This window comes from Syngnathoides biaculeatus, chromosome 10 (genome assembly GCF_019802595.1).
Source record: "Syngnathoides biaculeatus isolate LvHL_M chromosome 10, ASM1980259v1, whole genome shotgun sequence".
NCBI classification, from domain to species: domain Eukaryota; kingdom Metazoa; phylum Chordata; class Actinopteri; order Syngnathiformes; family Syngnathidae; genus Syngnathoides; species Syngnathoides biaculeatus.
The window spans coordinates 6,558,760-6,586,617 of record NC_084649.1 but is presented as its reverse complement, the minus strand read 5'-3'; the positions used below and the strand labels follow the sequence as shown (position 1 = coordinate 6,586,617).

The following is a 27,858-nucleotide window of genomic DNA, read 5'->3' as shown; positions in this document are numbered from 1 at the left end:
ATGAATCTTAAATGTACCATGACAACCTGTCATGCTTGCCTATATGCACCCGCGGCAGAACAGAAGGGTTCATTCCCCATCAGTGATCAGAGATGAGCAGGCATCTGCATGTTCCTCTTGTTGAGAATTTACTGCTACAGCAGCTACAATGACAACATTGGTAGGTAGCATCAGCCAGCCTCTGGTAGAGATTAATGTCTATGTGTGTGTACAATTTTTACCTTTTTGGGGGTGTCCTAACTATGGCTGGGGGGTTACATTTCACATAGACTGGGATAAGTGCAGCGATGAGCGACGCTGCAGAGACATGAGCGTCTGACTTGTTAAAAGGGATGTTCTTCACTAAGAGCCTCGTTGACTGTGACATAACTGGGACATAGTTCTCCTTGTCAAAGCTAATAATCAATTCCCACTACAGGGCTAATCTGACAGCAGACCCCTACTGAGCGTGACGCCTCCCCAACACGCCGTCGCCAAATCTCTGTATCTTCAGCCAAAAAGCTTCAATAGCAATTGAAATAAGAAATTGCAATTCCGTAAGAAATTGTGCGTGAATGCTGAGTGACGCTGCCGCAGAGCCAAATGTCATAGACCGAATCTGAATCTGTAATCTGTAATGGCAGTTGACTGATCATATTTTATATATATATATTTTCAAAATCACCAGAATTCATGCAATTGGTCCCTTGGGAACGTTATAGTGAGGATGTAAAAAAATACTGCAGATGAGAAACTTGTGAAATTTCAGTGAAAATGATTAACTCATTATTGCATCATTGCTTTTAATTTTTGGGATATCACTTTTTGTGCTTTTCGGAACTGACATTTTGCTTCTGATGTTTTGATTAAATTGTTTTGTTTTTGCTTTTCTTTTATTCCTCTATTTTCCAGATCCATCAAAAGATGCATTAGATCTGTGGTTTTCAAACTGGGGGTGCAGCATCAAGATGTGGAGTGAGGGGGTCCAGACCACCCTTCCCCCGCTTAACAATTTTTCAGTTCCCCCTACTTTCCCAACTACTATACTACAATCTAATACTACTTCTACTACTTGCTGCTATTAGAACAACTACAACAACTACGACTAATAATAGTAATAAATTCTTCAAATGCTTCTTTTTAGGGTACCAGGGATGTGAAAAATTTGTCACATGCTGTATGTTTTAATGGTTGTGATTTGGGAACAGAAAATATACAGATCCCCTTAGATTTTCACTCTGTTATATTTCATATTTATTTTATTTCATTTTATTTATTTACTTATTTCAGCCAATAATTATAATATATTATAATTTATATTGCTATATAGCAACTATTTATCTTGGCCTAAAAAACAAAGCCGAATGTGAGTAGGCTTTGCCAGCCCATCCCCTTACCATCCTCAATACAGTATTAGTGCTGGGATCTTGCTGTGTATCACGTAATTATTAAGTTGAAAATTCATTTACATATTGAATTAGTTGTGGATTAAAAAAATGCATCCACAAACAAATGGAAAAAAAAACAGTTTCTGGATAGAATTGTGGAAAGGCAAACTGGAAAACCAAAATTATAATTTAAAAAGAATAAAATCGATATTGCGGCCCTCATTAATGTACACACAGCACCACGTGTGGACAGAAAAAAAAGTGGAACTGTTGAAAATTTTGTAGATTTACACACCCCCAGCATGTTCCTCCCACCGCTTCACTGTTGGGACTAAATAGGACGGGTGATGAGCAGTAGCTGGTATTCTCCACACATAATGGCTAGAATTAAGGCCAAAAAGTTCCATCTTGGTTTCATCAGAGCAGGGAGTCTTATTTTTCACAATCTTGGAGTCCTTCAGGTGTTTTTTTGTTGTTGTTGTTGGTTTGTTTTTATAACAAATTTGATGTGGGCTTTCTCGTGTTTTGTACTGAGGAGAGGGTTCGGCCGGTCCCACTCTGCCAATAAAACCGACTGTTGAAGAGCTGCAGTGATGGTTGACTTTGTAGAACTTTCTCACATCTCCTGACTCCATCTCAAGCGCTCAGCCACAGTTATCTTTGGGGTTTTCTTTTGTTACCTCACCAAGGCTCCTCTCTCCCAATTGCTCAGTTTGACGGACGGCCAGCTCTAGTAATGGTTCTGGTCATCCATAAAGTTTTCCATTTAAGGTTTATGGAGGCCAGTGTGCTTTTAGGAACCAAAACATATTTTTTATTTATTTATTAGCCTTGGCCACATCTGTACCTTTCTCACAATTCTGTCTCTAAGCTCTTCAGACAGTTCCTTTGAACTCCTGATTCTCATTTGGGCTGACATGCACTGTGACCTAGAAGGTCTTGTATAGACAGGTGTGGTACTTTCCTAATGAAGTCCAATCAGTATAATTAAAAAGAACTGGACTCAATTGAAGGTCTAGAACCATCTTAAGTATGGCCAGAAGAAATGGACACCACCTGAGTTGAATCTTAGCAAATGGATGCCATATCACAAATTAGGAAAAGTTTAAAGGGGTTGCAATACTTTCCTTCACCACTCTATAAACACTATATAAAAGTATATATGAAATGTATGGACAACCCTGCATTAATGACAAACATAACCAGAATATCACTGAAGTAAAACACTAAAAGAAACAAAAATACTTTGACGGGCGTCATTTTATGTTTTCAAAAGATGGACTGAGGGGCAGTGTCAATCTAAATTTGGACAAATGAAAGATCCATCAATAATAATGTGACTGAGAGGGTACAAATATTATACTTGTATGTACAATTATTCTTTTTGGATAAAGATAGAGATAAACATTAAGAGATGCACTAATATATTCAACCATCAATATTCCCAAACATTCTTCTGCAATCAATCCAGCTACTCACCATAAAAAAATGTACAGAACCTGATTTTTCAAATTTTTGGAATAATGTATGTATGCATCCAGCGACAGTTCAGAGGTCATGGGTTCGAATATGGTCACCGGCTTCCTCGGTGGCTTTAACATGTTCTCCCTATGCTTGTGTGGGTTTTTCTGCGTGTACTCTGTTTTCCTCCCATATTCCAAAAACATGCATGTTAGGTTATTTGAAGACTCAAAATTGCCCATAGATGTGAATGGATGGATGTCTTTCTTTGCTCTGCGGTCGCCTGGCGACCAATCTGGGGTGTACCTCATATCTTGGCCGAAGTCAGCTGGGATAGTCTTAAACACACCTGCTACCTTTGTAAGCATAAAGGCTCCATCACACCATGACGTTCTGGTCAACGTCCTCTGAACATTTCAATCGTTCTATTTTTCAGTGTTCTCAAACGCGGATGACACGTGTGGCGTGTGATTAACGTGTGTCTAATGCATGACTCAAAGTATGTCTATCGCACGAAAAGTGTCTAATGAACGAAAAGCGTGTAACAGTGACCAAATAAGATACCCCTAGAAACCATTAGCGTGTGCAAACACGTCATTGGGGCGCGACGAGCGACTTGTCAACGTAAGACGAGTGTGTTGAGCGTGTGACCAATGGGTGAATAACGACAGAAAAGCGTTTTGCTGGCGTGGAATTTTTACAGTGGAACCGGCACTAAAACGTTGGAAAGTTCATAGTCACTTCAGCTGTTGTCGTGAGTTAGAACAGTGAGCATCATGCCGCCGAGAAGAAATAAAGTTCGGGCGCGGACTTCAGCAACTAGCGCTGCTAGTAAGAAAGCTAAGCCTCTTTCATCATGAGCAATGTGTTTAGAGGAAAAACAACAGCAGGAGGAAGAGCAAGTCCGCGAAGTCACGCACCATGTGACACCCCCTGGGGACTCTAAACACCTTGCAAACCCCAGTGAGGACGGTCCGACAAAGAGACAAAAGAAGCAGAGAAAGGATTGCAGGATCCTGGACCGGGCTGTTGAGGATAGTCTGGTTGAGTTTTTCCACAAAAACGAACTGCTGCTTTCTTGATCTTTCATAGTAGGTGTTCTCTACTGTAGCTTAATATTAAATGGACCTTGCTTTTTACAAAGCATCGGTTTATATACCCATATGCATGGAAGTTCGGGAAACACTCGAATTACGTTCAATGATTGTTCAGTGGGCGTTGACAGGTTGCCAGTGAGTCGTTCACTCCAAAGCAAACGATTAAGTAACAACCAAGTAAAGCTAGAATTACGACTGACTAACGATAGGCAAACGCGTGCAACGCTCGGCGAACCTTACTAAAACGTTCCGCGACTGTTCTTGAACGTTCTGCAGCATTTAAAATTAAACGTTGATGAACGCTGGTCTCGATGAGAACTTTTGTGCATGTTCAAAACTTTTTTTCCCGACTGGCGGTCTCCGCCGATTCCCAGCGATCATTGACGTTCACTGGCGTGGAAACAACCCTACTCTGGGGCTATCCCGGCGACCATGGGCGACTACCAACGTTTCCTCAAACGCTATAGGATGCTAGCCAGAACGTCATGGTGTGACGGGGCCATAAGGGATACAGAAAATGGATGGCTACATGGACAAATGCCAATGTCATAGACATTTATAGCAAGGAAGTCATTGGTCATAAATTTGTGGCTATTGTTAAAAATGTATACATTTGAAGTAAAATTCTGCCATATTGGTGGGATTAAATTCCTGCTAAAATACCAAAACTAACTTCCTGGTCACCTGTGCTATTCCAACAGCAGCGCTGTAAAGGAGAGAACAATGGGTCCAGTTCTAAGGTATGATTGCTGACCTCAGGGTCAAAAGCATGCCCAGCAAAAACTTTAAGTAGAGCACTTGGCAACTTGAGTAATTTATTGCTTGATTTTTAGCATTTGCGCAATCAGCCTATAATACTTGGGTGCAAACAACACACACACAACAATGGGATTTATGTTCACCGTGTTCTTTGATGTTGGATTTAGATGCTAATAAGCGATAAAGCAGCCCATCAGCCAAATTACAAATTTGGCGAAAGATAAAGACAAACAATTTCCTCTAGGCTGGGTTTGTTTGTCCTAAACAAATGACAATTAAAAACAGACACTTTTTATATAATAGCAATTCATTTTTCTAAGATTGCTAATCTGTTTGAGCGTGTAAACTGGGTATGGTCCTGTGGCACCAGGTGGCCCCCAGCAGGGTGATGAGTTGGCGAGAAGGTCTGGGGCAGTCCACTCACTCCAACAAGTCTGAATGCAAAAAAAATAGCTGTCTGCCACTGATCAAGACCGGAAGGTGTTTTTAGGTGTTTTTACTACAGTATGTGTGACTATCTATCCAGCTGTTTATTTTCTGTACCACTTATCCTCACTAGTAATATTTATATGTCATGTGGTTTTAGCACCAAATAAAGTTGGTGAAAATGATTTTAGTGGAATGTGAGTAATCTAAATAAACATATTGTCTTTATAAGAATGCAAGGTCATCTTATTTGTGGTACATTTCTGGTCAATTTTGCTGTGTTGCTGTTCAGTGGCTTGTCTTTTTCATTTTTATCACCACTAGACCCTTAAGTGCTTGTTAATCGATTCACTGACTCTGAAGATTTCTGGCCAGGGGACCCAAACCCACTGAGGCATTAACTGTTAACAATAGCTTCTGCTTCTGTGCCTGGATCTTCTTCAGGTATTATTTGATTCGTCTGATTTGACCCAATTCCTACTCGAAACTTTCTTCATGACGCTGTGAAAAAAATTCCCTCACTCTGCAAAATGTAGTCACACATTCCTATGCTCAGTGATCTTAGGAACGCCTCTTGAGTCATTTTTGTATTTAAAAATGTCATTGTGACGGTACATTTTTTGCAAAATAATATTCACAATAAACTGCTATGATGTACATCTGGGGTAACTGGCGCATCCGTTTGTTTACCTGCATGAATCTGTGAAGAGCTTTCGCACAGCATGGTCGTGCCCATGAGAGTGAAATGACAAAATAAGCACTGTGCTGTTTTCATCATCTTCCACTGAATGCCAAAGACCTACAGAGTGGGACCATTTACACCATTTTACACAGTTGTGATCAACTGTCTTCCAACCATTCAGCTGCTGTCTTTTCAAGTGAAGTTTTTGCCAGGTAGCTTAAACAAAATGTATTTTTTTATCCGCTAATTGTGCAACAGTGACATCAAAGGCTGTCTGCTGTCATGCTGCCACACACCTTGCTCCAGCACAATAAATTCCCACTATTGCAAACGTGCTCAACTCTGCTCAGAATGCACAGCTCACAGACTCAATCACTGTAGACCAGGGGTGTCAGATACCATTTTGTTTGACTCTCTGAGACAAATCTTGCTAAGTCGATTTGTCCTCTTCATTTTGGAAGACAATAGGTACCAAAATTGCAATTTTTCTTCAGCTGAGCAGGTTTTTTCCATCAAATTCCTTCTTAACTTGTATTATTATTGTCCATGCATAGATTTCCGAGCTGCTTGATCTCACAAGGATCACAGGAGTGTTGGACCCGATTGTCCCAAACATCGGGCGAAAGGCGGACTATACCCTGAACTGGTTGCCAGTCAGTGCCAGGGTACGTATCGACACCATCACTGAGCAAGAATCGATCCCAGGCTGCCCAGGCATGTGTACCACTACACCACCGGTGACTCCTTTACTGTTATTATTATTTCTTGCATCTTATTTTTACACCCATTCTAGTCCCTCAAGAGGAAATTGAAGTCACACTCCAATATATTCGCTCCACACACAACTCTGAACTAAATCACCCGGATGAAGTCATGTGAGAATTCATTGTAAAAGAAGGAAGATGGCATAATGTCTTACACAAGGATGACTTGTTATGAACCAGGAAGAAAATTAGTTACCGTTTTTACATTGTTTTTCCATAGTGGGAGTCAACCCTGTGTCCTCTGATGCATAAGCCCATGTCCTTACAGACTGAGCTACTGTCATAAACCAAACAATCACTGTATGATTTAATATATGCATGCTGCCGTTTTTCACCTAATGATTTCAAATCCAGTTTGTTGTTAACAAGACTGTATGTATAAAAATGAAAGGCGGTGGCATTGTATAGAAGTATTAATATGATGAGATGGTTATACAGTACATTTATATGAATTTCAAAGTGGTAGCGCCTGCCTGGCCCGAGGAGAAAACATTACTATGATATGGCCCAAGATGAAAATGAGTTGGATATCCCTGCAGTGGAGACTATTAACCCTTATCAGTATTCCTTATCCTGTTAACGGAGAGAATGACCCTTTTCGAGGTGACACCCTTGACTGGTCACCAGTCAGTCAGAGGGCACAGGGAGATACTGCACAAAAGTTAAATGCGTGTACTGTGCATTCCAAACTTGTAAGGCTTTAACTTGGAGTTTTACTTATCATTTGCTACAGACCATAACAAATAAATAGCCAATCCAATCGACCCGATACTCCATGAAGAATTCCGGAATAAGGACATATATGTCCATGTCGAACAAAATAAAAATGCAACTTCATAATTTGAAAACTAAACTGTACCTGATTATGTCTTGGTCACATTTTTGTTTTGTTTTATTTATTTTTTTTGTTGGGGTGGTGCCAGATTTTGTCACAACAGCAGAAAGAGACTAGGCTGTCACTGACATATTTTGGCAAGAACAGTTTTGACAACTGCTTCTCACAAAATACTTTCTTTTTAGCTTAGAATTGCTTACTTTACCTAGGATCCCTCACCCCATTATGGCAGTTGTCTGATTTCAGGCACTCTTCGTGCCATAAAATGGGTAAAGTCATGCTGTCTTCACTTGCCCAGACAGTTTGCTGCTAGTTAGCCGTTATCTCTCTTCACTCATCCACCACATATTGAATGCATTTTGCATAACCATATCCAATTCATTTTGCTGCAGATGTAGCCTACAATGAACATCCATACAGCTCCTCGAGTGTGGCCGTGGGACGCCTCGTTCTATGTAAATTATCACTTGATAGCCTCACATGGCGTAAATTGAGAAAAGCATGACCTGCGTGTGCATGTGCACACGTGTGTGTGAACTAAAACTTGATGGGAGATTAATTTATTAATTTTCCGCACTGCTTATCCCCACTAGGGTCAGGGCTGTGTTGGAGCCTATCCAGGTTATAGCTGGGGGATAGTTGGGGTACACCCTGAACAGGTCACCAGCCAATCGCAGGGCACACACACACACACACCACACACACACACACACACACACACACACAAATATATGTATATGTATATATATATATATACACAAATCAACGAATCCACAGAAACAACAAAAATGGATATATCTGCTTTTGTGTCTGAACTCTTCATTTCTTTTTACTCATGTTACTTTGCAGCTAGTCCAAATAGGTAATATATATATGTATGTATAAATCACAATCACCTTCTCACCTACGGGTAATTTAGGGTCTGCAACTGACCTACCACGCATGGTTTTGGAATGTGGAAGGAAACCACAATACCCAGAGAAAACCCGTGTGGGCACAGGCAAAATATGCAAACTACACAAAGGCAAGGCTGGATTTGAACTCGGGTGCTGAGAACTGTGAGGCGGATGGGCTAACTCACTGTGCCGCTTTGATCACACATTTTTACAGAAAATGAACAGCAATTTCGAGGAGCTACTTGAAAAAAAAAATGTGACTATGGATGTTGAAAAGGTTGACTTAGAGTATGCTTGCAGTATACTAATTGCAGTCTTTTAGCTGATTCATCTTCATCCATTCATCCAATGTTTGTAGCCTATTGCTTATCCTCATTATGATCGTGGGTGTGCTGGAGCCTCGTCCAGCCGACTTTGGACACTGATTCATCTTTTGAGAAAAATTGTCCCCAGCCAGATTTCATAATTACATTGTCAAAGCTCCAATACTGCTAGTGATCATGACAGGTGATTGTCAGGATGAGACTTGCAATGTGGTTTTAGTTCTTATTTGTAGAGAGTGCTGATTTCACTTTCAGCAGTCAAATTGTCTTTCATTATGTCATTAAAAATTAGAAGGAAAACTTGTCAAAGATCATCTTAGTCAGGTGACGAGAAAGCATTGCGTAATCAATTTTTATGGTATACTGTATTGAAGAGAATTTAGATTTGCAACAAATAACAAAAAAGGAAAATTTTCCAGCAAATATTTCCACCTACAAATCAGAACATCTCATTTCATCAGCCCAGAAGTCGTTCTGTGTGCGTTAGCCTCGTCTCATGGTTAATTCATATTCCTTGATCAGCTTTACTGTTAGATGGATAACCAGCCCTGTGGAGTCCATCCAGTGCCTGTCTGGCCCCTTATGTAACAGTCCGATTAATAAGGATTATGTTTTTTGCATCATTTTTCATAAAGGGTGAAAACTTTGATCTCCTGAGGTGAAATGATTGAGACTGAATGGCAATAAATTAGCTTTTGTGGCATAAGGAGGCCATCACAGTTCTGTCTGAGTAGGTTTGAAGTAGTCTTCCTGCCTGCTTCCCCCCAAAAGGTACCTGAGCCTGATTGTTTTCCTCAGCTGACGTAATTCAGGTGCACTAGCCTGGAGCTTCCCTGACTTGTTTATTAGTTATTCATTTCCATCAGCCTGCTCTGCCGTGGGCAATGTGATCTGCAACATGCTCATTGCTCAGGTGTTCACAAACTTTGGATCAACCACTTGATGCCCAGAAGCACAGAACCACTGCCTGCATAATGCTTGAATGCATTTGTATTATTAGTACAGAAAATAATACTTATGTACTGGGTTAATTAATCAATAATCTCTATGACATTCACATCTTTTATTTTAGTATTAAATCCACCATGCAGCTCTGTATGATAATGTTTTTTTTTTTTAACAAAAACCTCATTTATGACCTGTGATTTAATAGAATGTTTAATCAGGTATTTCCTCACCATCCACACAGGAGGGTTTGTTGCGTGTTGTCCCTGCCACTTTGCCTGGTAAACAGGAGCACTTCACGGTCTGAGAGCGTTCCTCTATGCGATTCTTGTTGCAGCATCGATGGGCTGCAATCACCTCACACGTGCCTCCCTCTGTGGACAAATGGACAAGAAATACACGATCATGCATTGTGTGGTTTGTCTACATGTAAAGAAACATGCTACAAATAACAAACAAATGCATCTGCAGCACAAGTGTGGTCTGAATAAAAAAAGGCTTCACCAAACGTGCTGAATTCATGTCATCTGTCACATGCTGCAAGTTCTCAAATTCTTTTAATGATGTCATCTTTTCATTTTCTGACGCTATGTGTCATTAAAACCAAGCATTAGTTTGGAGGGTTGTTGCGAAATTACACCACTTCATATTTAGAAGTAGGGGCAATATTTCTTCAGAATTAATGAGATGGCTAAAATGTTAAATACACCACATCAAGCAGACAGGGAAAACACTAAAAAGAAAAATCTGATGTAGATATCTTGTTTTTGAATTTTTACCCACATGTGCCTCCTCCAAGTCCCATACACAAACCACAAAACCAACAGCAGGCCGAGTAAGGCGACACTCCACATATCCCGAAGATAACTCCATCACATGTGAGCATTTTGGTCATAGTTGTAATACTTAATTTAATTAATCTACACATGTGGAACTAATACAATGCCCAGTGAATACATTTTGTCTCAAAATTCTCTGCAACTGGCGAGTCAAAAGACATGAATGAATAAGATCTCTGAGGTTCACTTACAGGCTATACAACACGGAAATATTAACTCTAAGGCATAGGTGACATCTTTCAGTTGCCGACAATACAATAGTACGCTGGATAAGAAAGGAAGACATAAAATATATAAATATAAAGTTGGATAAGAAAAGAGGGTATCTGCCAATGGGAATACTGTCTCTAAAAAACAATAATGGGGGATCGGCCATGGGGAGGGACTAATGGAAGCAAGGGAGATCCTGGAATAAGTGAGACAGTGAGAGAGTACGAAAGGATGAGGTGTATCTGCCTGCCAGGTAGCGACCATGCCATTGAGTAATGAGGGAGCCATTGGAAGTGCCCCCTTCACACAATTATAAAGCGACGGGCTAATGCAGCCAGCGGAGCTGCAGGAGAGAGGCCCTTCATCACTGCACGCCCCTTTCCTCGCGCCCCGGGAAAAACTCTTTATCTTTCCTTGACAGGCACTGCAACAGACACCTGCGTCCAACAATTAAAGTGGAACCCATCCCAGGATGATGAAGAAAAGAGGGAAGAATAACAGCATGTTACATGTATCCTCTCATATCTAGTGAGTGGAGAGCACACACCATTGGGGGACAGCCACCAAATGGCAGAAACCATCGTGTTTGTGTCTTTTACTTGCTCAGCGAGCTCTACAGGGCACACAAAAAGAACCATTTACACTCACTGACAATAACCGGTGTGTGTTTCTTTAGTTGAAAGTGTCTCTTCAAATGTTTGAAACAAATTACAGAACTGTCCTTCAAGCAGACTTTGCGAATTGGGTGCGTTTTTTTCTCTCACTGCCACCAATGTCTGTTGTGGTCAGACCAAAGGCCACTGAATCTTGGATTAAGAGGCAAACATTTGCAGTCCCGACGGACCGCTCTGTCATGCACTATTAATCCACCTCTCTCAACACTTGTTAGGGGTTTCTCGACAGGACAAGGCACAACACAGCCTCTAAAAGTTGGAGGGGGGAAAAAAATTCCTTTGAGTGTGTAAAAGCCCCAAACCTTACCGTGTGTTGGTTTGTTGAATATTTTACTGGTGGCCCTCTGACATGCGCACTTGCTTTCCATTCGAAGCTGAGTAAGTGAGGAGTTTCCATTGCATCACAGGCACTGCAAAACCTCACTTCTTTTGAGTAACTTTCTTGGCATGCTTTACTGATTAGTAATGCACACACGTGTAGACGATGGACCACAGACATCCCTTATTCCCCCATCAATTAAATTCTCTTTACATTAGTTCTGTCGTTGTTTCCGACACATGCTGACCTGCAAATGTCATACAAGGACATTTCTTGTTCATTAAAATGTGTTGTCCCTTGATTAATCTTAGATATTTGTTTTTTTCATTGGTGGAGGTGCCTGAATATCTCAGCAGCAAACAAACACACACCAGTGGGAGAATTTAAGGATTCTGTGGAATCCATACAGAAAAAAAATTGAAGATATAAAGAGGCATTGAGATAAATAAATAAATAAAATCACATTTTAGTCAATTTCACAACTTCACACATACTATGGGGATTCTCAGGTGGTAGAAGCAGTAGAAAGCATTGATTTTTTTATTTATTTTTTTACTTAAGAGCGGCTACTAAACATTAAGGTTTTAGTGTGTTTACTGCGTTGTTTTGGGTAACTGGTGTACTTGAGGTACTCTCACCGGTCACTACATGCTGTGCATTCTAAGGAGATTCAATATATTTAGACTATAAAAACTATTAAACATTTCTGCCATTACAAATTTGCTTGATTTTGATACAGTATTTACCAGGGTGGTTGGCCCTGTAAACTTTTCTTAGCTTTTAATACGATACATCGTCTTGTATAAATAATATTTTGGGCAATATTTACATCATGGGTCACCAATTTTCTGAGCCTGGGGGCTACTTCGTCAGCACCGATCGTGTGAAGGCTACCTGAAATGTTTGGAGCAAACTTCCGAAGTAAGTACTTTACTAATAAAAAATTCCATTATATTACATGACATTTTTTTTAGAAATTCCATGAATGTAAGCAAGTCAGATTCAAAATTTAGAACACAATTAATGATAATAATTGTGACCTGTGCTATTTTTAGAAGATGCCTAACGGGCACCTTAAATGGTCGTCGTGAGCAGACGGGCTCCATATTGGTGACCCCAGATATAGATCATTCAAATGCTTTTTCTTTCTTGAATTTCATCCACAATAAAGATTATCCTCTTAAATGGGCTGGAACATATCACAAGGGAATATAGCGGAGTGCACCTGGTACATTCTGCACTAGTCACAATTCACTCGCAGGCCACAAAGATAAAAACTTGGGTCCATATGCATGTTAGCCATGTAGTTGGAAAGTACACAACGCACAGGAAGGCCCGAGGCAAAACTGTCAACCTCAAGGCAGATGTGCTAACAACTATTCCGTTTCATGGGGAAACAGTCTTCCTCCAACTATGGAATATGTTCACTGTATAGCAGAGTAACATTGTAAATGGCCCCTCAATATAATCCAATTCAGAAAGTTTGCAATCAAAGGCCCACCATCCAGTTGTTTCATGTGAAATATTGTTTATTTGGATGCTCACAGCTCAGTGGTAACTGTACGCTGTTTATGATGTCACCACGTGAGTGTGGGCTGTGATGGATGCTGTCCTCTGAGACTGTGAGACAGTGAAAGGGGTTAAAGCAACCTGCTAAGATGGAGTGGGTAGGTGTGCACCCCAGACTTTACTGAGGGGAAGTGAAGGGCATCGATGCTGCCGTTGGACTCCTCATTTTTCTCTATGGGCCACAGTGACAGCAGCCATTGAGTGACTGGATGAGGTGATTATGTTTAAGGAGATCAATGCCTTATTGTTTTCAGCTTAGTCCAACTGCCAATTAAAACCTTTAATGAGAAAGGGTTGTAAATATGCGTGTGTGTGTACGTCCGTGTGCGTGTGCATGTGTGTAAGTGGGGGGTAATGAGAATGGGTCGTAAATGTGTGTGTGTGTGTGTGTGTAAGTGGGGGGGAGGGGGGGCTGGAGAAGACAGGCAAGTCATTATATCTTACATTCTCTGAGTTGAAAATTTGTAGCACAACAAACTGACATGGAAACAGCAACGATCCAGGAACAACTTAAAGCTGTAACCCAAATGCTCGTCCCATCCATTTTATGAACCGCTTATCCTCACTAGGGTCACAGGTGAGCTCACATCCTTAACTGATCTTCAGCTAATCACAGGCCACGTACTGTATGACCAAACAACCATTCACACTCGCATTTACACCTATGGACAGTTTTAGAGTCTTCAGGTGACTTACCCTGTGTGTTTTTTAAATGTGGGAGGAAACTAGAGTACCAGGAGAAAAAACCCACATAGGGAGAACATCCAAACTCCACATAGGAGAGAGCAGATTTGAATACTGATCCTCAGAACCGAGGCACATGTGAACACGTCCACCGTGCCTCCTTTTACAATATTACAAAAGTCACTGATGGTGTCATGATAGTGCGAATGTGAACTGTTGTCTTTCTTTCTCTACTGCATATGCCTTGAAATTGACTGGCATTGTCAAACTGGTGTATTCCGTTTGTCCAAAGGCAGCTGTGCCAGGCTCCATCTCATCACAAACCTGAAGAGGATAAGTATAGAAAATGGATGGAAATTATAAACGTGATGACTAACATTTAAATGACAAAACCATATGTTGTGTAATGAGATGATGGCTAAAAAAATGCTAGAATTACAAAAGGGGGACATGGCCTGTTAACACTTGCTTAGTAATGGTCAGTGACACAATTTCAATTATTTCCCTCAGTATTTTAAACTCCACACAAGGAAGCCCAAGATTTGAATCCAAAATCTCTTGAGTGTTAGACAAACATTTCCTAACCTCTAACTGATGATCATACCTTTCAATTTCAGTAATAACACAAAAATATACAGAATATTTCTCGCTTTCAGTGGCAAAGAATATCACTAAGCAAGCAATAAACATCTTCTGTCTCAATTGCATTGCTTATACACTTTTCAAATTGTTGCCAAAAAAAAGAAGAAATAATAATAAGTGCCTTCTGAATCAACATTGTGTTCTGTGGCCAAGAGACGAGCTCTCAGCTAGCATTTTTCTACCATCTTTGCTTCCTCACAGCTTTTATCACACACATCAAAATATTAACATAGTGTATGGCCAAGGGAATAAACAAAGCAGTGAGGAAAACCAGAAACCCCCAAGAACATTTTTTTTTACAACTTAATTGGAATGCATTCAAGTGAAAATGAAATGTTTCCACCTGCAAGCTGAGTTGTGGTTCTGTTTCTCAAATCAAGCAAATGCCGCCGCTTCAATCAACCGGGTCGTCTGTTGCCTAAATGGGTTTTGTAATGCCACGTGCATCTCAAACACTGTCTCAATATACAATTCATACATAAAAAAGACCAGAAATGAGAAAAAAAACAAGAAAACAAGTACAAAGGACCAAAGGAAGGAAAAACTTGAAAAAGTGTGGGTGGTGGTCCAGCAGTGATCAGGGCACTGGTGGCAGTAACCCCCTGGGTGGAAGGATAGTTCCATCAGATGCCAGGAACAACATCTGACATGACCGCAATACTGGGAGCAGCTAAGGTCCTGCACAGAAACCTCAAAATCCAAACCTGGTGAAAGAGGACTCGGGCTCAAAGGTGGAGGGACTGAAAACATGAGTTTATATATACTGTATAGATAGATAGATAGATAGATAGATAGATAGATAGATAGATAGATAGATAGATAGATAGATAGATAGATAGATAGATAGATAGATAGATAGATAGATAGATAGATAGATAGATAGATAGATAGATAGATAGATAGATAGAATGGAAGAAAAAGACATGAGAATTCCTTGGTGCCAGCTGTCTCACCGCATATATGTTTTATGATCCTCATAAGAATTTATCTTTCAATGACTTGGCTGGAACTTCAACAGTACTCCGCCCTGTTCACTTAGCATAATGTTTAAACATGCTACAAAGCATTGTTGAGTGTATTCCAAATGAGGACCTTGCAGGCAGTGCTAGAAAACAACTTTTCATGTTCCTCCTCTTGGCAGCTAATATGAATATATATTTTATCAGGAATTACACAATCCTCATTTAGGGTTTCCTACTTGTGTAACAGCACCAGTTAAAATGGATCGTGTTGGAAGATAAATCCCTGGGAGTGGTGGAAATAGACCACACTGGATAATTCTAATTTATCTGCGGAGCTCTGATGTTTGACGTTCATCTCTTCGGAAATTATGAGAAAGGGAGGATGTGACACATGTACAAGGCATATTTCTGTGTAGAAGGCAAAATACTAGTATTTTGGTATATGCTAATTACATTCTGGACATAACTCAAACTGCCAATGAAGATATTACCGAGAAGCTTATCTTAATTTTCCAAATGCTTCTTGGTCGTCAGAAGCATCACACCATAGGTGGTAAAATTCTTACCAGGATGAAATAATTATTTATTCTTGAGAGAAATCCAGATAATATAACAATATATTTCCAGGAATTTTACTGTTGTTTACAATGTCAGATAAGAAATTTATTATGATGTCCAAGTGGATGAATTAGAATGTCAGAATCTAGGCACTTACAGGATGTATCTACACAAGTATAAAATGCAAAATATTTTTTCACTGATTGATATTCTAAATGAGTTAAATACAGTGGAAGTGATGAGGTCAAATAGAATCTGTTTGGATTTGTAAATGAATAATGGGAGAAGCAAAGGTTTGTGGCCATTTATTCAATATCAAACAGCTAGGAGCTAAAGTATGAAAGTGTTGACAGCAAAAGATAAAACAAAACACAAAACCTTCAGTCCCAGAGACAAAATTCAAAAGTGAGTCATGTTGCTGATGTCATTAGTTGTAAAAAGAAGTAACTCATAACCTCTCAGCACCCATTTTGTGGCTGACCATTCTTTTGGGATATGTTAAGTATAAAGCCAAGTTACAAAACAAATATAATTATTTGACGCTTGTTGAACTGAGCTCATGTCATGGAGTGCATTTAGCCTCAATCGCCACATTTTTGTGATCTGTTGAGTTTCTCTGACTGCCATGATGTTTTCTCTCTTTACTCTTAGGAGGTCAACTGCCGGTGCTGTTTCCCTGAAGCAGAGCAGCGTCACCCACACAAAACAAACTGACTCTTAAATGAAAGGTAACATTAATAGGGAGTGCAAAACTGAGAGAGGAGGGGTCAGTGAAACTATGAAGAGAGTGGCGGGGGGGGGGTTCAACAACTCCAGTTGACTGACAGAACCGTTGCGCGAGTGATTTCAAGTCACGCAAAACTCAATGTTGCTTGTTTTTTTTTTTTTTTAAGACAACGCCGAATGTCACTCTAATCATATATGCATGTGAGACAAGATTAGGACAGTGAAAATGCTTTAAAAAATATTTTTTTATTCCATGGAAACATCACAATTAGCTCTGGTTGACTAAGTTAGCAAACGGTACGGCAACAGAGACACTGGAAGTGCTCGTGTCGACGTCTTTTGCAGGTAATTTGATTAATATGAATAAGAGATGCAAGGCCATGCTCGCCATAGCCCTGGTCGATTCTTAATCACCTGTACGGGCTTCCTCTGGCGGGTCTGTGTGACTCCACTGCTCACATCTTTATGGTTATTAAAGTTAACGATTGCAGCGTGCCTCATTTACCAAAGCTCTATCAATATCAGTTCAGCACCATGAAATTACCCCAGTCCGGAGGGAACAGCGTGACAAAGCGGATTAAGAAGGGCTCTGTAATACCCTGGCATATATAACACTCTGTGTCATGGACTCATTCAGGCCCATGGCAAGTGGACCCACTGCCAAGCGCCAGCCTTGTGAATGAAGGGTGGAAGAGGGGCTACTTATAGCTGAAATGTCAATTCTAGCCTTTATTACATTTGTGGTCGTTCAGAAAAGTTGTGAGAGCAAATAGCTGGCAGACATTCCAAAACAACACACCACTTTAGAGAAAACACATTAAAAGTTCTCTGAAGCTACCCCACACATGAAGAGAAAAAAAGTGGTGATTATAGTTAATATATGCAGGATGTAACCTACTTCGATGGTCTTCAGGTGTGCAGATATTCTTGTATGGGCATGGCAGTTATATTATGTTGCATAATAAATGGTGGCTCAAGATAAAACCGCAGTAAAAAGAGAAAACCACCGTGTGCTGTCACTTGCACTGTGCATTTCCTATTGCTGTGACAGGAGGGTGAAGCCAGAAATAGTGTAGTAGCAGGCCAGAAACATTATTGGACTGATTTTAATGCACAATGTCACAAAAACGGATTGTATAATGTCACCAAACCTCTATCAATCACACATCACATTTTTTTTCAATCCTCCTGCTCTTCCTGCTGTGTGTGTGTGAGAGTGTGCTTTGTTATATCTTTACAATACCACATAAACATCTGTATGCCAAGTGCATGCAGGTGCCTCAATGCCTATTTAAGCTTAACTGCACGCCGTAGTTGGGTTGGCATGACCTGAACTCTATCCAAAGTCCATATGACACAGGTCACTGCACACTGTAAAAGAGAGCTGGACGGCAAAATGGGCAACTAAATTGTCCATTTGAAATAACCGAAACTGGCCTTTTGAATGACACCAGCGAGTAGCCTTTAGAAATTGGCATTCGTTGGAAGAAAACATTTTTGTGTGTGCAGTTTCTCTAATACAATGCTTGATTCCTTTTTTTTTTTTTCACCGACACCAACAAGTGTAAAAGGGAAACTGAAAGTGCTAAAACTTTTTCAGAAGCAGTGGAAATAAAGTTCTAACAACATATTTAATAGTTTGGTGTGATGGAGACGCTGGTATTAGCAGACATTTATGACCTCATGTCTTAGGGGGGGTGTTTCCTTCTCCAAATCAAGGTTCTAGCAACAGGGGATGCTGTAAAGTCAACCTTGCAATCTACTGTAAATTTGGAATACTGTGTTGTAAAAATAAAAACTCAACATGACTGGAATATTTAGTAAGAAACAAGCCACTGAGAATGGCTTTTGGCATAGAAATCAAGGTGAATACCTTTCAAGGTGATGTTATCTCCTCTAAAATAACACATTTAGGTTCAGACATGGTGGATTACACACCATATATTATTTATTTTGAATATTGCATTGACTGACACCTACATTAGGTATAATATACTACATTAGAAATGGATGCAAAACTCTTGTATGTGGAGGAAGAGTACACTGCGGTACACATGGCATTGGGCGTGTAATGTTTTGTAACATTTTAATGTTCCGTCTTGAAAGTTTTTATACGTTCACGCTAAATCTATACATTCATTACGCATCTTTAAAGAGTCTGTAAAGCAACAATAGTGTTTTAAATTTGACAGACTACAGTGAGGATTGGTGTTAACAACACTTCCAAATTTGAAAAAAAAAAAAAAAAATTGTGTAAAATTATATTGAGAATATAAGTATATCAGTATGGTATATAAAATGAAACTTCAAAACTGTGAGAAAATCTGTTCACTCAAATGTTGGGAGCGTGACCACAGAATGGGCTGAAACCATGTCCCAGTCAACTCTAAGCTGTCAATCAAATAGCAGTGTATAGAGCTCGTGACATCACAGTTTGCACGGCACCATATTGCCAGTCAAACCTAGCTGCTCGGCACTGCGGGCATCGTTGAACTGGAGCAGATTTTTCAACTTGCCCGAGACCTGTTGTGCTATTGGCTGTCACAATAGACAAGACAGTTCTGCAAAGAGATCATTCTATGGAATACCAGTTGAAAAGACGAGAAAAGATCGATAGATTTCGCCACTTAAACGGAATGGATGGTGCCCAATGAAATACACACGCCTGTGTAGCAATCATTTCATTTTAGGTATGAATTATTCTTCTCAATCTTGAATTATCAAGAAAGTATTTATAATGGCAAATTGAATCATTTGAGAACAATCTGTATTTAAAAAAAAAATAAACCGTCTGTCACAGAGAGGTTTACGGAGGTAAGGGTGTGGCACCAATACGGTTCTGTGTACGGAGGCAAAAAATTTTTTGCCATCATAGTTAATGAGTGCAAGTTTATGTAAAACCAGGGTCATTTATTTAAATATTGGTAATTGTATTGAAAAATCTGAGTGGGTCCATCACTATGTGGGATTTATTCTTGATTGAGAACAGATCCAGCAACGAAGTATTAGTATGCGTCCAGACTTTTATATGCTGTCAAACACTTTTGTGTAAATCTCGGCAACTTATTCACCAGATACATGTGTATATCCAATTGTCCAAGACAAGCAGAAGCCAATTAACAATACAATTTCTTATTGGCGAAAACATTGATTTCAGCATTAAATATGGATCCTATATGCCAAGTGTCTCTCATTTTTCCACGTACCTTCGTTGATGATCAACTTCTAAATGTTTAATGGTATCGAACAAAACTATGAGTGTCGTGCTATATGATATATTTTCGTCTCTTCTCAACGGAATTAATTTGCAACACAGCTTTGTTTGACTGGCAATATGGTGATGTCACGTGATTTTTCGGCATAGGTGTAAATGTAAACATGTAAATTCATGTTCGAGGCTCACTTTCAAAATTAAATAGATACTATTGACTATAATCATAAAATGGGCACATAAACCAACGTACACTCACTGGAGGACGTGTTGGTATTGCCCACTGGTCGACCCAACTATGTTTTACATGGTACAAGAGGGACAATTCGTAGCGGAGTTCCAAATGTGGCACCGGGAGCAACTTTAACCACCCCCCCAAAAAAAAGCAGTGATGAAAAATTAATGTTGCATCTCCACATTTCCATACTACTACACTACTGTTGGTCGGGGAAGGGTGGACGACAATGGTTAGAGCATCTGGCTCACAGTTCAGAGGAACGGGGTTCAAATCGCTGCCTCGCCTGTGTTCTCCCTGTGCATGTGTGGGTTTTCTCTGGGCACTCCCACATCCCAAAAACAGGCAATAATTGGAGACTCTGAAGTGCCTCTTAGTGTGATTCTGTGTGTTGTGAGTGTTGTCTGGCACTATGTTCCCTGCGATAGATACTTTTCACGTCACGTCATGTTTTGTTTACTATGCCCACTGGACGGAAAAACTACAATACAACTCACGTGTTTTAGTGATTTTTTTTTTGTGAATATTGGCTTGCTTATAAGTGTCTTACGGCCTTTTCATCATGGTATTTCATTATGAGACTTATGGTTGTAACAACAAACAGCAAAAGGGGTTTTGTGGTGTTTACATAATTCACCCGCGGGACCTCGAGTTGGGTTGTGGGGTTCCGGATGGACTGTTTTTGTTGTTGCTCTTCTGGGGAGGGAGTTCAGCGAGTTCCCGCCGTTATGCGAGTAGTCGGTTGATGTCTGTGAATAAAACAAAGTTTGTTACTGTGTTCGACACTCCGCCTCCGACTCCTTTTCTCCGGCGCTACACTGGTGACCCCGACGTCAGTCTCAGCGTTTTCGAGACCGAACCGAACATGGCAACCGCCATCCTCAAATTGCCGGAGCTTTGGGAGACGTCCGCGGCTGCATGGTTCGCACAGACGGAGGCTCAGTTCGCCCTTCATGGGATCTCGGATGATTCCGCGCGTTATTACCCCGTTGTCTCAGCCCTCGGGAGCTCAACTGCGGCAAGAGCAGTGAATTTCATCTCATCTCCCCCGGCCCAAAATAAATATGCTATGCTCAAGGCTCCCCTCCTCAAGGTTTTCGGGCTTTCACGGCCAGAGCGTGCCCGACGTCTGTTGGCTATTAATGGACTGGGGGACAGCAAACCTTCCGAACTCATGGAATTGATGCTAAACCTGCTGGGCATGGACGAGCCCAATTTCATTTTCATGGAACTGTTTCTCAGGCACATGCCACCGCATGTTCAGACTGCGCTCGTTAACAGTACTGTCACTGACCCCTGGGCCCTGGCCGAGGATGGCGACCGTTTCTTCCTGGCCTTCCCTGAGATGCTGGCTCCGGCGCACAGTTACTCGCCCCCGGGCGTGGGAGTGGCATCCAGGAGGGGCCCCATCGCCACCGACGGCCGCGCTGGCACAGATTTGTGCTACTTCCACGCCCGTTTCGGCGCGAAAGCGAAGAGGTGCCGCGCCCCTTGCAACTACGACGCGTCTCCACGGTTGCCTGTGTCCGCAATGAGGCGACTTATGGCGGTCTCTCCAGTTCACTCTCAGATGGCAGATGGAGTATCAGCTCCACCTTGGTGAGTTCCGTGGCTTGACACGGCCCACTTTCTCCTCTGCCACGACTAAACATGGGATCGAGCACCACATCGAGACCAAGGGCCCCCCGATTAACGCGAGGGCCCGACGGCTTGACCCCGAGAAGCTAGCAGTCGCTAAGTCCGAGTTTGCCAACATGGAGCGCCTGGGCATTGTCCGCCGCTCGGATAGCCCGTGGGCCTCGCCGCTACACATCGTCCCTAAACCGAGTGGCGGGTGGCGACAGTGTGGTGACTACCCTGTTCCACACATTCAGGACTTCTCAGCCCACCTGGCGGGCAAAATCCTGTTCTCCAAGGTCGACCTGGTGCGCGGGTATCACCAGGTCCCCGTGCACCCCTCAGACATTCCCAAGACGGCTGTAATCACACCGTTTGGACTGTTCGAGTTTCTGAGGATGACCTTTGGTCTTAAAAACGTGGACCAATCTTTCCAACATTTAATGGATTCTGTGCTCAGAGTCTTCCCCTTTGTGTTCGTCTATTTGGATGACATCCTCGTCGCCAGCTCCACGGAGGAAGAACATTTGATGCACCTCCGCGACCTCTTTGCAAGACTCGAGCAGCATGGCCTGATCATCAGCCCAACGAAGTGTGTTTTCGAGGTGCCCTCCATCCAGTTCCTCGGGCACCTCATCGACAAGAATGGCGCCGCCCCCCTTCCAGCAAAGGTGGAGGCCGTCTCCGCTTTTCCCCAACCTTGCTCGGCTCGGGGGCTCCGGGAGTTCCTGGGGATTGTGACTTTCTACCACCGGTTTATCCACCGGGCGGCCCACACCTTGCACCCGCTCTATGAGGCTCTTAAAGCCAAGGCCCCTAACCGGGACATTGAATGGACGACCGAGAGGATGGAAGCCTTCGAGGCTACGAAGGCTGCACTGAGTCGTGCCGCTATACTGGCCCACCCGACCCACGGGGCCCCCGTCGCGCTCACTACTGACGTATTGGACTATGCTTTTGGGGCCATATTCAAACAGTGGGTCGGCGGCGCCTGGCAACCGCTTGCCATTTTCAGCCTTCAGCTGGTCCCCAGGGAACGCAAATACACCACGTTTGATAGGGAGCTCCCCGGCCTCTGGCTGGTGATCCGCCACTTCCGCTCCCTATTGGAGGGCCGTAAGTTCACGGCATAAGTGGACCATAAACCCCTCACTTTCGCCATGTCCAAGGTGGCCGAGCCGTGGTCTGCCCGCCAGCAACACCAACTGTCGTTCATCTCGGAGTACACTACGGACATCCAACACATCACCGGCAAATCCAATGTGGTCATGGACTGTCTCTTCAGGGCGCAGACCAGGCCTCGGACCACGGGATGCAGGCCCTCAAGACTTCTGACATGGGTTTGCGCCTGGAGGAAGTCGCGGTTGCTGACTCGGGCATCAGGTTGCTGTGCGACCTCTCGGCTGACCAGCCTCGGCCGCTGGTGCCCGCGAACTGGCAGGGGGCTGTTTTTGACATGGTCCACAACCTCTCCCACCCCGGAAGGAAACCGTCCGTGAGGCTGGTGGCCCAGAAGATCGTGTGGCGCGGGCTTAAGAAAGATGTGCAGGCCTGGGTCGACTCGTGCGTGGGCTGGCAGCGTAACCAGTTTCACCGTAAGCCCCCTTGGAGGCCCGTTGGAGCCCTTCGCTGTCCCCGAGAGGAGGTTCGACCACGTTAACGTCGACTTGGTCGGTCCGCTTCCTCCCTCGCCCGGTTTCACCTACTTGCTCACCATGGTGGACAGGACGACCCGCTGGCCCGAAGCCGTTCCCCTCTCCTCGACAACGTTGTCGGACGTGGCCCAGGCATTCATCGGCACATGGGTTTCACGCTTCGGGACCCCGTCCGACCTTTTCTCCAACCGTGGCCCTCAGTTTACCTCTGAACTCTGGAACCCACTCGCTGGGAGTATGGGGGGCAAGCTGCACTGCACTACCGCCTATCACACCCAGGTGAACGGTCTTTGAGAGCAGTTCCAGCGCTCCATGAAAGCAGCCCTGCGTGCCGGCTTGACGGACGGCAATTGGTTGGATAAGCTCCATTGGGTCATGCTCGGCCTCAGGTGCGCCCCCAAGGAGGACCTGTTGTCCTCGTCCGCCAAGCTCATCTACAGCCAGCCACTCCGGGTCCCCGCCGAATACATACCGGACGCCACGGCACCTTGGTCTGCAGCCAGGCAACGGTCCTCCCTGCTGGAGGCCGGCAAAGGGTTCGAGCCGGTTCCCATGTCGCAACATGGCACTCCAGCTGCCCCGTGACCTGCGCTCTGCGGATTTTGTGTTCATTCGACATGATGCCCACCATGGACCCCTGCGCCCACCCTACGATGGCCCGTTCAGTGTCCTGGAGCATGGGGATAAGAGCCTGCTCGTGGACATTGGCGGTAGACCCGAGACTGTTTCCGTGGACAGGGTCAAACCCGCGCACCTGGATATTGCCAAGCCTTTGGGGTTGGCCCTCCCCCTTTGTCCTATGCCCCTGCGTCTGACGGGGTGCCCTCGACCCCGCCTGGGCCCTTGTCCCTTGACTCAATGGACAGTGCGGCCCCGCCCCCCTCGGCCCCAGCAGTGCGCACCCGCCGGGGTCGGGTCGTCATTCCTCCACGGCACGGGGATTTTGACTATGGGTGAATTCTGGGGGGGCTTGTGTGGTGTTTACATAATTCACCTGCGGGACCTCGAGTTGGGTTGCGGGGTTCCGCACGGACTGTTTTTATTGTTGCTCTTTCGGGGAGTGAGTTCAGCGAGTTCCCGCCGTTATGCAAGTAGTCGGTTGATGTCTGTGAATAAAGCAAAGTTTGTTCCTGTGTTCGACACTCCGCCTCTGACTCCTTTTCTCCGGCACTACAGTTTGACACTTCAGGCATTGTTTACCTTTTGCTGGGCATTCAGCTAATTTACTGTGGTATCGTCCACACTTGTTACAGGTCTTTGGGCTGTCAATATGCCAACTACCATCCGCAGTGAAACTTTGCTTTCCAGGTTTGTGGTGGATAACGTGAACCTCGTGGCTGTCGCAAGCTATAGCCTTTAGCTGCACTTTTGCTAACTCGAGGGAGTGGGCTATGCCGATGGTTTTTTTTTTTTTGCGTGAGCGCTGGCCCCTGCCTGAGTAACTTTTCGCGCACACTCGGTGAGTTGGTAGCGAAAATTTTGTGTAGTTATAGTCTCTAAGCAACAGCTTGAGTTCTGTCGCAAAGTGCTCACATGACTCAGTTACCTTGAGCCTTCTCTTGAAACTTACTGTATATCTAGCAAATATGGGGTTTGGTTTCGGAGTGAGGTAATCAGAGAATTTTTCGTAATAGGTTTTTAGCAACCTATCTTTGTCTCCGGTCAGTGTACACGTATCCTGTCCTTTTTCGCTGATCCACAGTAGAAGGAAACTGCACTTTTCCTCTTTAGCTCTGTTTTTAAGCGGTGCTGTGAACATAAGTTCGGCGTGTTGCTTGAATTTTCGCCACAAATCTGGTAAATTGGGTGAGTTGGAACACCGAACGCCTCATCGTCGTCTTCGTTTGTTTCTTTTTTCTTTCCTGTGAGTCTGTAGTTATGTTTCCGTCACTCTGACACCACGTTATGACATAGCTTTTGTGTTATTGAATAATGTAGATCTGAGTCCAACTGTACTTTTTAACGTTTTATTTTTTATTTCGCTGCCCAACCTCTATAGCTGACTTCCTTATCATCTTATCTCGTGGCGCCCTGCTGATGTCGACACACTGTTCTCAGTTTCAAATGTGGCTTCATTCTTCTTCTTTCTTTATTCCTCACACCAGCACAAGTGCCTCAATTGCTACTGGTTACAGTGTTCGTTTGTCAAAAGACTTTCAAGAAAAGAGATCAAATGATAATCGTACCCAAAACATTACAGTAAACATTTATCGCTTCCTAGCCATGATATGTAGACACGATCTTCAACAATCAAACACGTGGTCGGCGTGACGTCAGTGAAATGTATCTATTGGCTGGCAACCATTTCAAGATGTACCCTGGCTGATGATAGCTGGGTTAGGCTCCTGCACTCGCACCATCTTGTGAGGATAAATGACTCAGATAATGGATGAATGGATACTGTAATTTTCAGTCCCAGCACGTTTTCATAAATAATCTTCATATTTATGTAATGAATTGTAACCACTTTACAGAGGCTTTAACTTTAATGACCTGCCATCCTCTAATACCATATTTGGCCTTACCGCCCCTCTCTCTAGAAAACTCTCCACAGTTGAGTAGCTCTCTCTCAGTGGGAGTGTCCGTGAAAATGGAAACAGGTGTGCAGAGCCATCCTTGCTCCATTTACACCTCATCACCATAATCAAGTTGCTCACAAATCTGCCACAACCGTTCTCCGTTGTAGCCTTTTCATACTTACTCCACCCACACTTTCAATTTGTTATTTGGCGTCAGCCTCTGAGTTGCTCCCTCAATTCGGGTCCTGGCTCAGCTGCAGTCTTACCATTTTGACTGCCTCTACCGATCAGACGCCTCTTTCTCATCTCTTTTCGCCAACCTACCTCATCTCAAAATCATTTTTGTACCATCAAAAAAAAAAAAAAAATTCTACAGCATGTCAACCTTACACTTGCCCCTCAATTAACTCTGTGCACACGTAATTTCACATGATTTCAGAAGTTCAGAAGCACTGCGCTGCACTCCGCCTTGTAATTGCAAGTAAATTTGGTCCCTGGTCAACCGTGTATTGCTCAAATGTGTCAGGGCCAACTACAAAAAGCTGACACTTCTTGCACAAGTCTTATCATTCACTGCATGTTTTCTCCTTTTCTGCCCAGCAAACTTGCCAGCTTATTAACATGGATACTGATTTTTAGACGATGCCTTCATAAGTTGATACACTATCGACCACTTCACTGAAGAGTCATTTCTACAAGATGATGAGTCTAACTGAGAGTGAGACAAATTTGTGTGCTCAACACGAAGAAGTGGTTTCTGTCAAATGTGACATTTAGAGGTTGACCTGGCTGAGTTGTGGCAAGGACAGCAAAACGCTGACTGTGGGGAAAAGGAGGTCAATGAAACTCTCATAAATAGATGTAATACTGTATCTTCTGACTGAAGGATGCTATTGACTATTAAATATTGACTTCATTCATGTTTGATCAGCAACTTCAATCATGTTTTCTTATTTCAGTAACTTCTTCCAATGCACTATGGGTAAGTGATTTACTCATCTGTTTGAATGAATGAATGAATGAAAATCAATTTTCTTTTTTAATGAATGAAAATTCATTCAGTCATTCATTCATTCAATCAATAAAATATTCCAGATTGGTGGCACACCTCTTTAAAGTAGATGCATTCAGTCCCCACACTCAAGTTGTCAAAGTCTTTTTATAGGGGCCATATTGGGAAAATTTCTTTTTGCTTGTACACAAATAGCTGAGTCTCTGGAGTGCCTGCCTCCTCATTAAGTTTAAATTATTCGTCATTCATTAAGTTTCCATATTGCTTAAACTCACAAGGGTCACAGGCATGCTGGGGCCTATTCCAGCAATTTTTGCGCGATAGGCGGCATACACCCTGAACTGGTTGCCAGCCATTTGCAAGGCATGCCACACAAACTACCATTGGCACTGACAATCACGCATCTTTGTTAAAGTCATCGATTAACTCTACCATGCATGTTTTTGGGATGTGGGAGGAAAGGAGAGTACCTGGAGAAACCCACGTCCGAGGCGTGGGGAGAACATGCAAACTCCACACAGGCGAGGCTGGATTTGAACCCGGGTCCTCAGAACTGTGAGGCAGCTGTGCTAAACGATCTTCCGCAGAGTAAAATTAAACTGTAACTATTTCTGTACCTTCCTGTTTCTGAAATGTGTAAGGGTGAACATCTGCCACTTTCTAGTAATGGCTAAAAAAAAACTTTACTCCTATCTTTTCTTGATCTTTTTCAAATTAATCCCATCTTTAACTGTATGTACGTAAATGCAAAATGATTAAAAGATGCAGCTTCCAAATACTTCTGAACATAGATAAAAGCGGAAAATACTTGAAACCGTTATTGCAAGAAAACACACATGATCATTTATTTAGCTAGCCCAAAGGGGAAATT

General features: G+C 42.8%; 1 protein-coding gene across 2 annotated transcripts in view; it reads right to left on the bottom strand.

Annotated features, from left to right (window-relative positions):
- LOC133507494 (chemokine-like protein TAFA-1) overlaps window positions 1–27,858 on the bottom strand; it is a 182,326-nt gene that overhangs the window by 43,328 nt on the left and 111,140 nt on the right. For both annotated transcript variants that reach the window (XM_061832574.1, XM_061832573.1), the window contains exon 3: window positions 9,789–9,929. In XM_061832574.1, coding sequence (XP_061688558.1) covers window positions 9,789–9,929 — 141 coding nt within the window. The remainder of the gene's footprint in view (window positions 1–9,788; window positions 9,930–27,858) is intronic.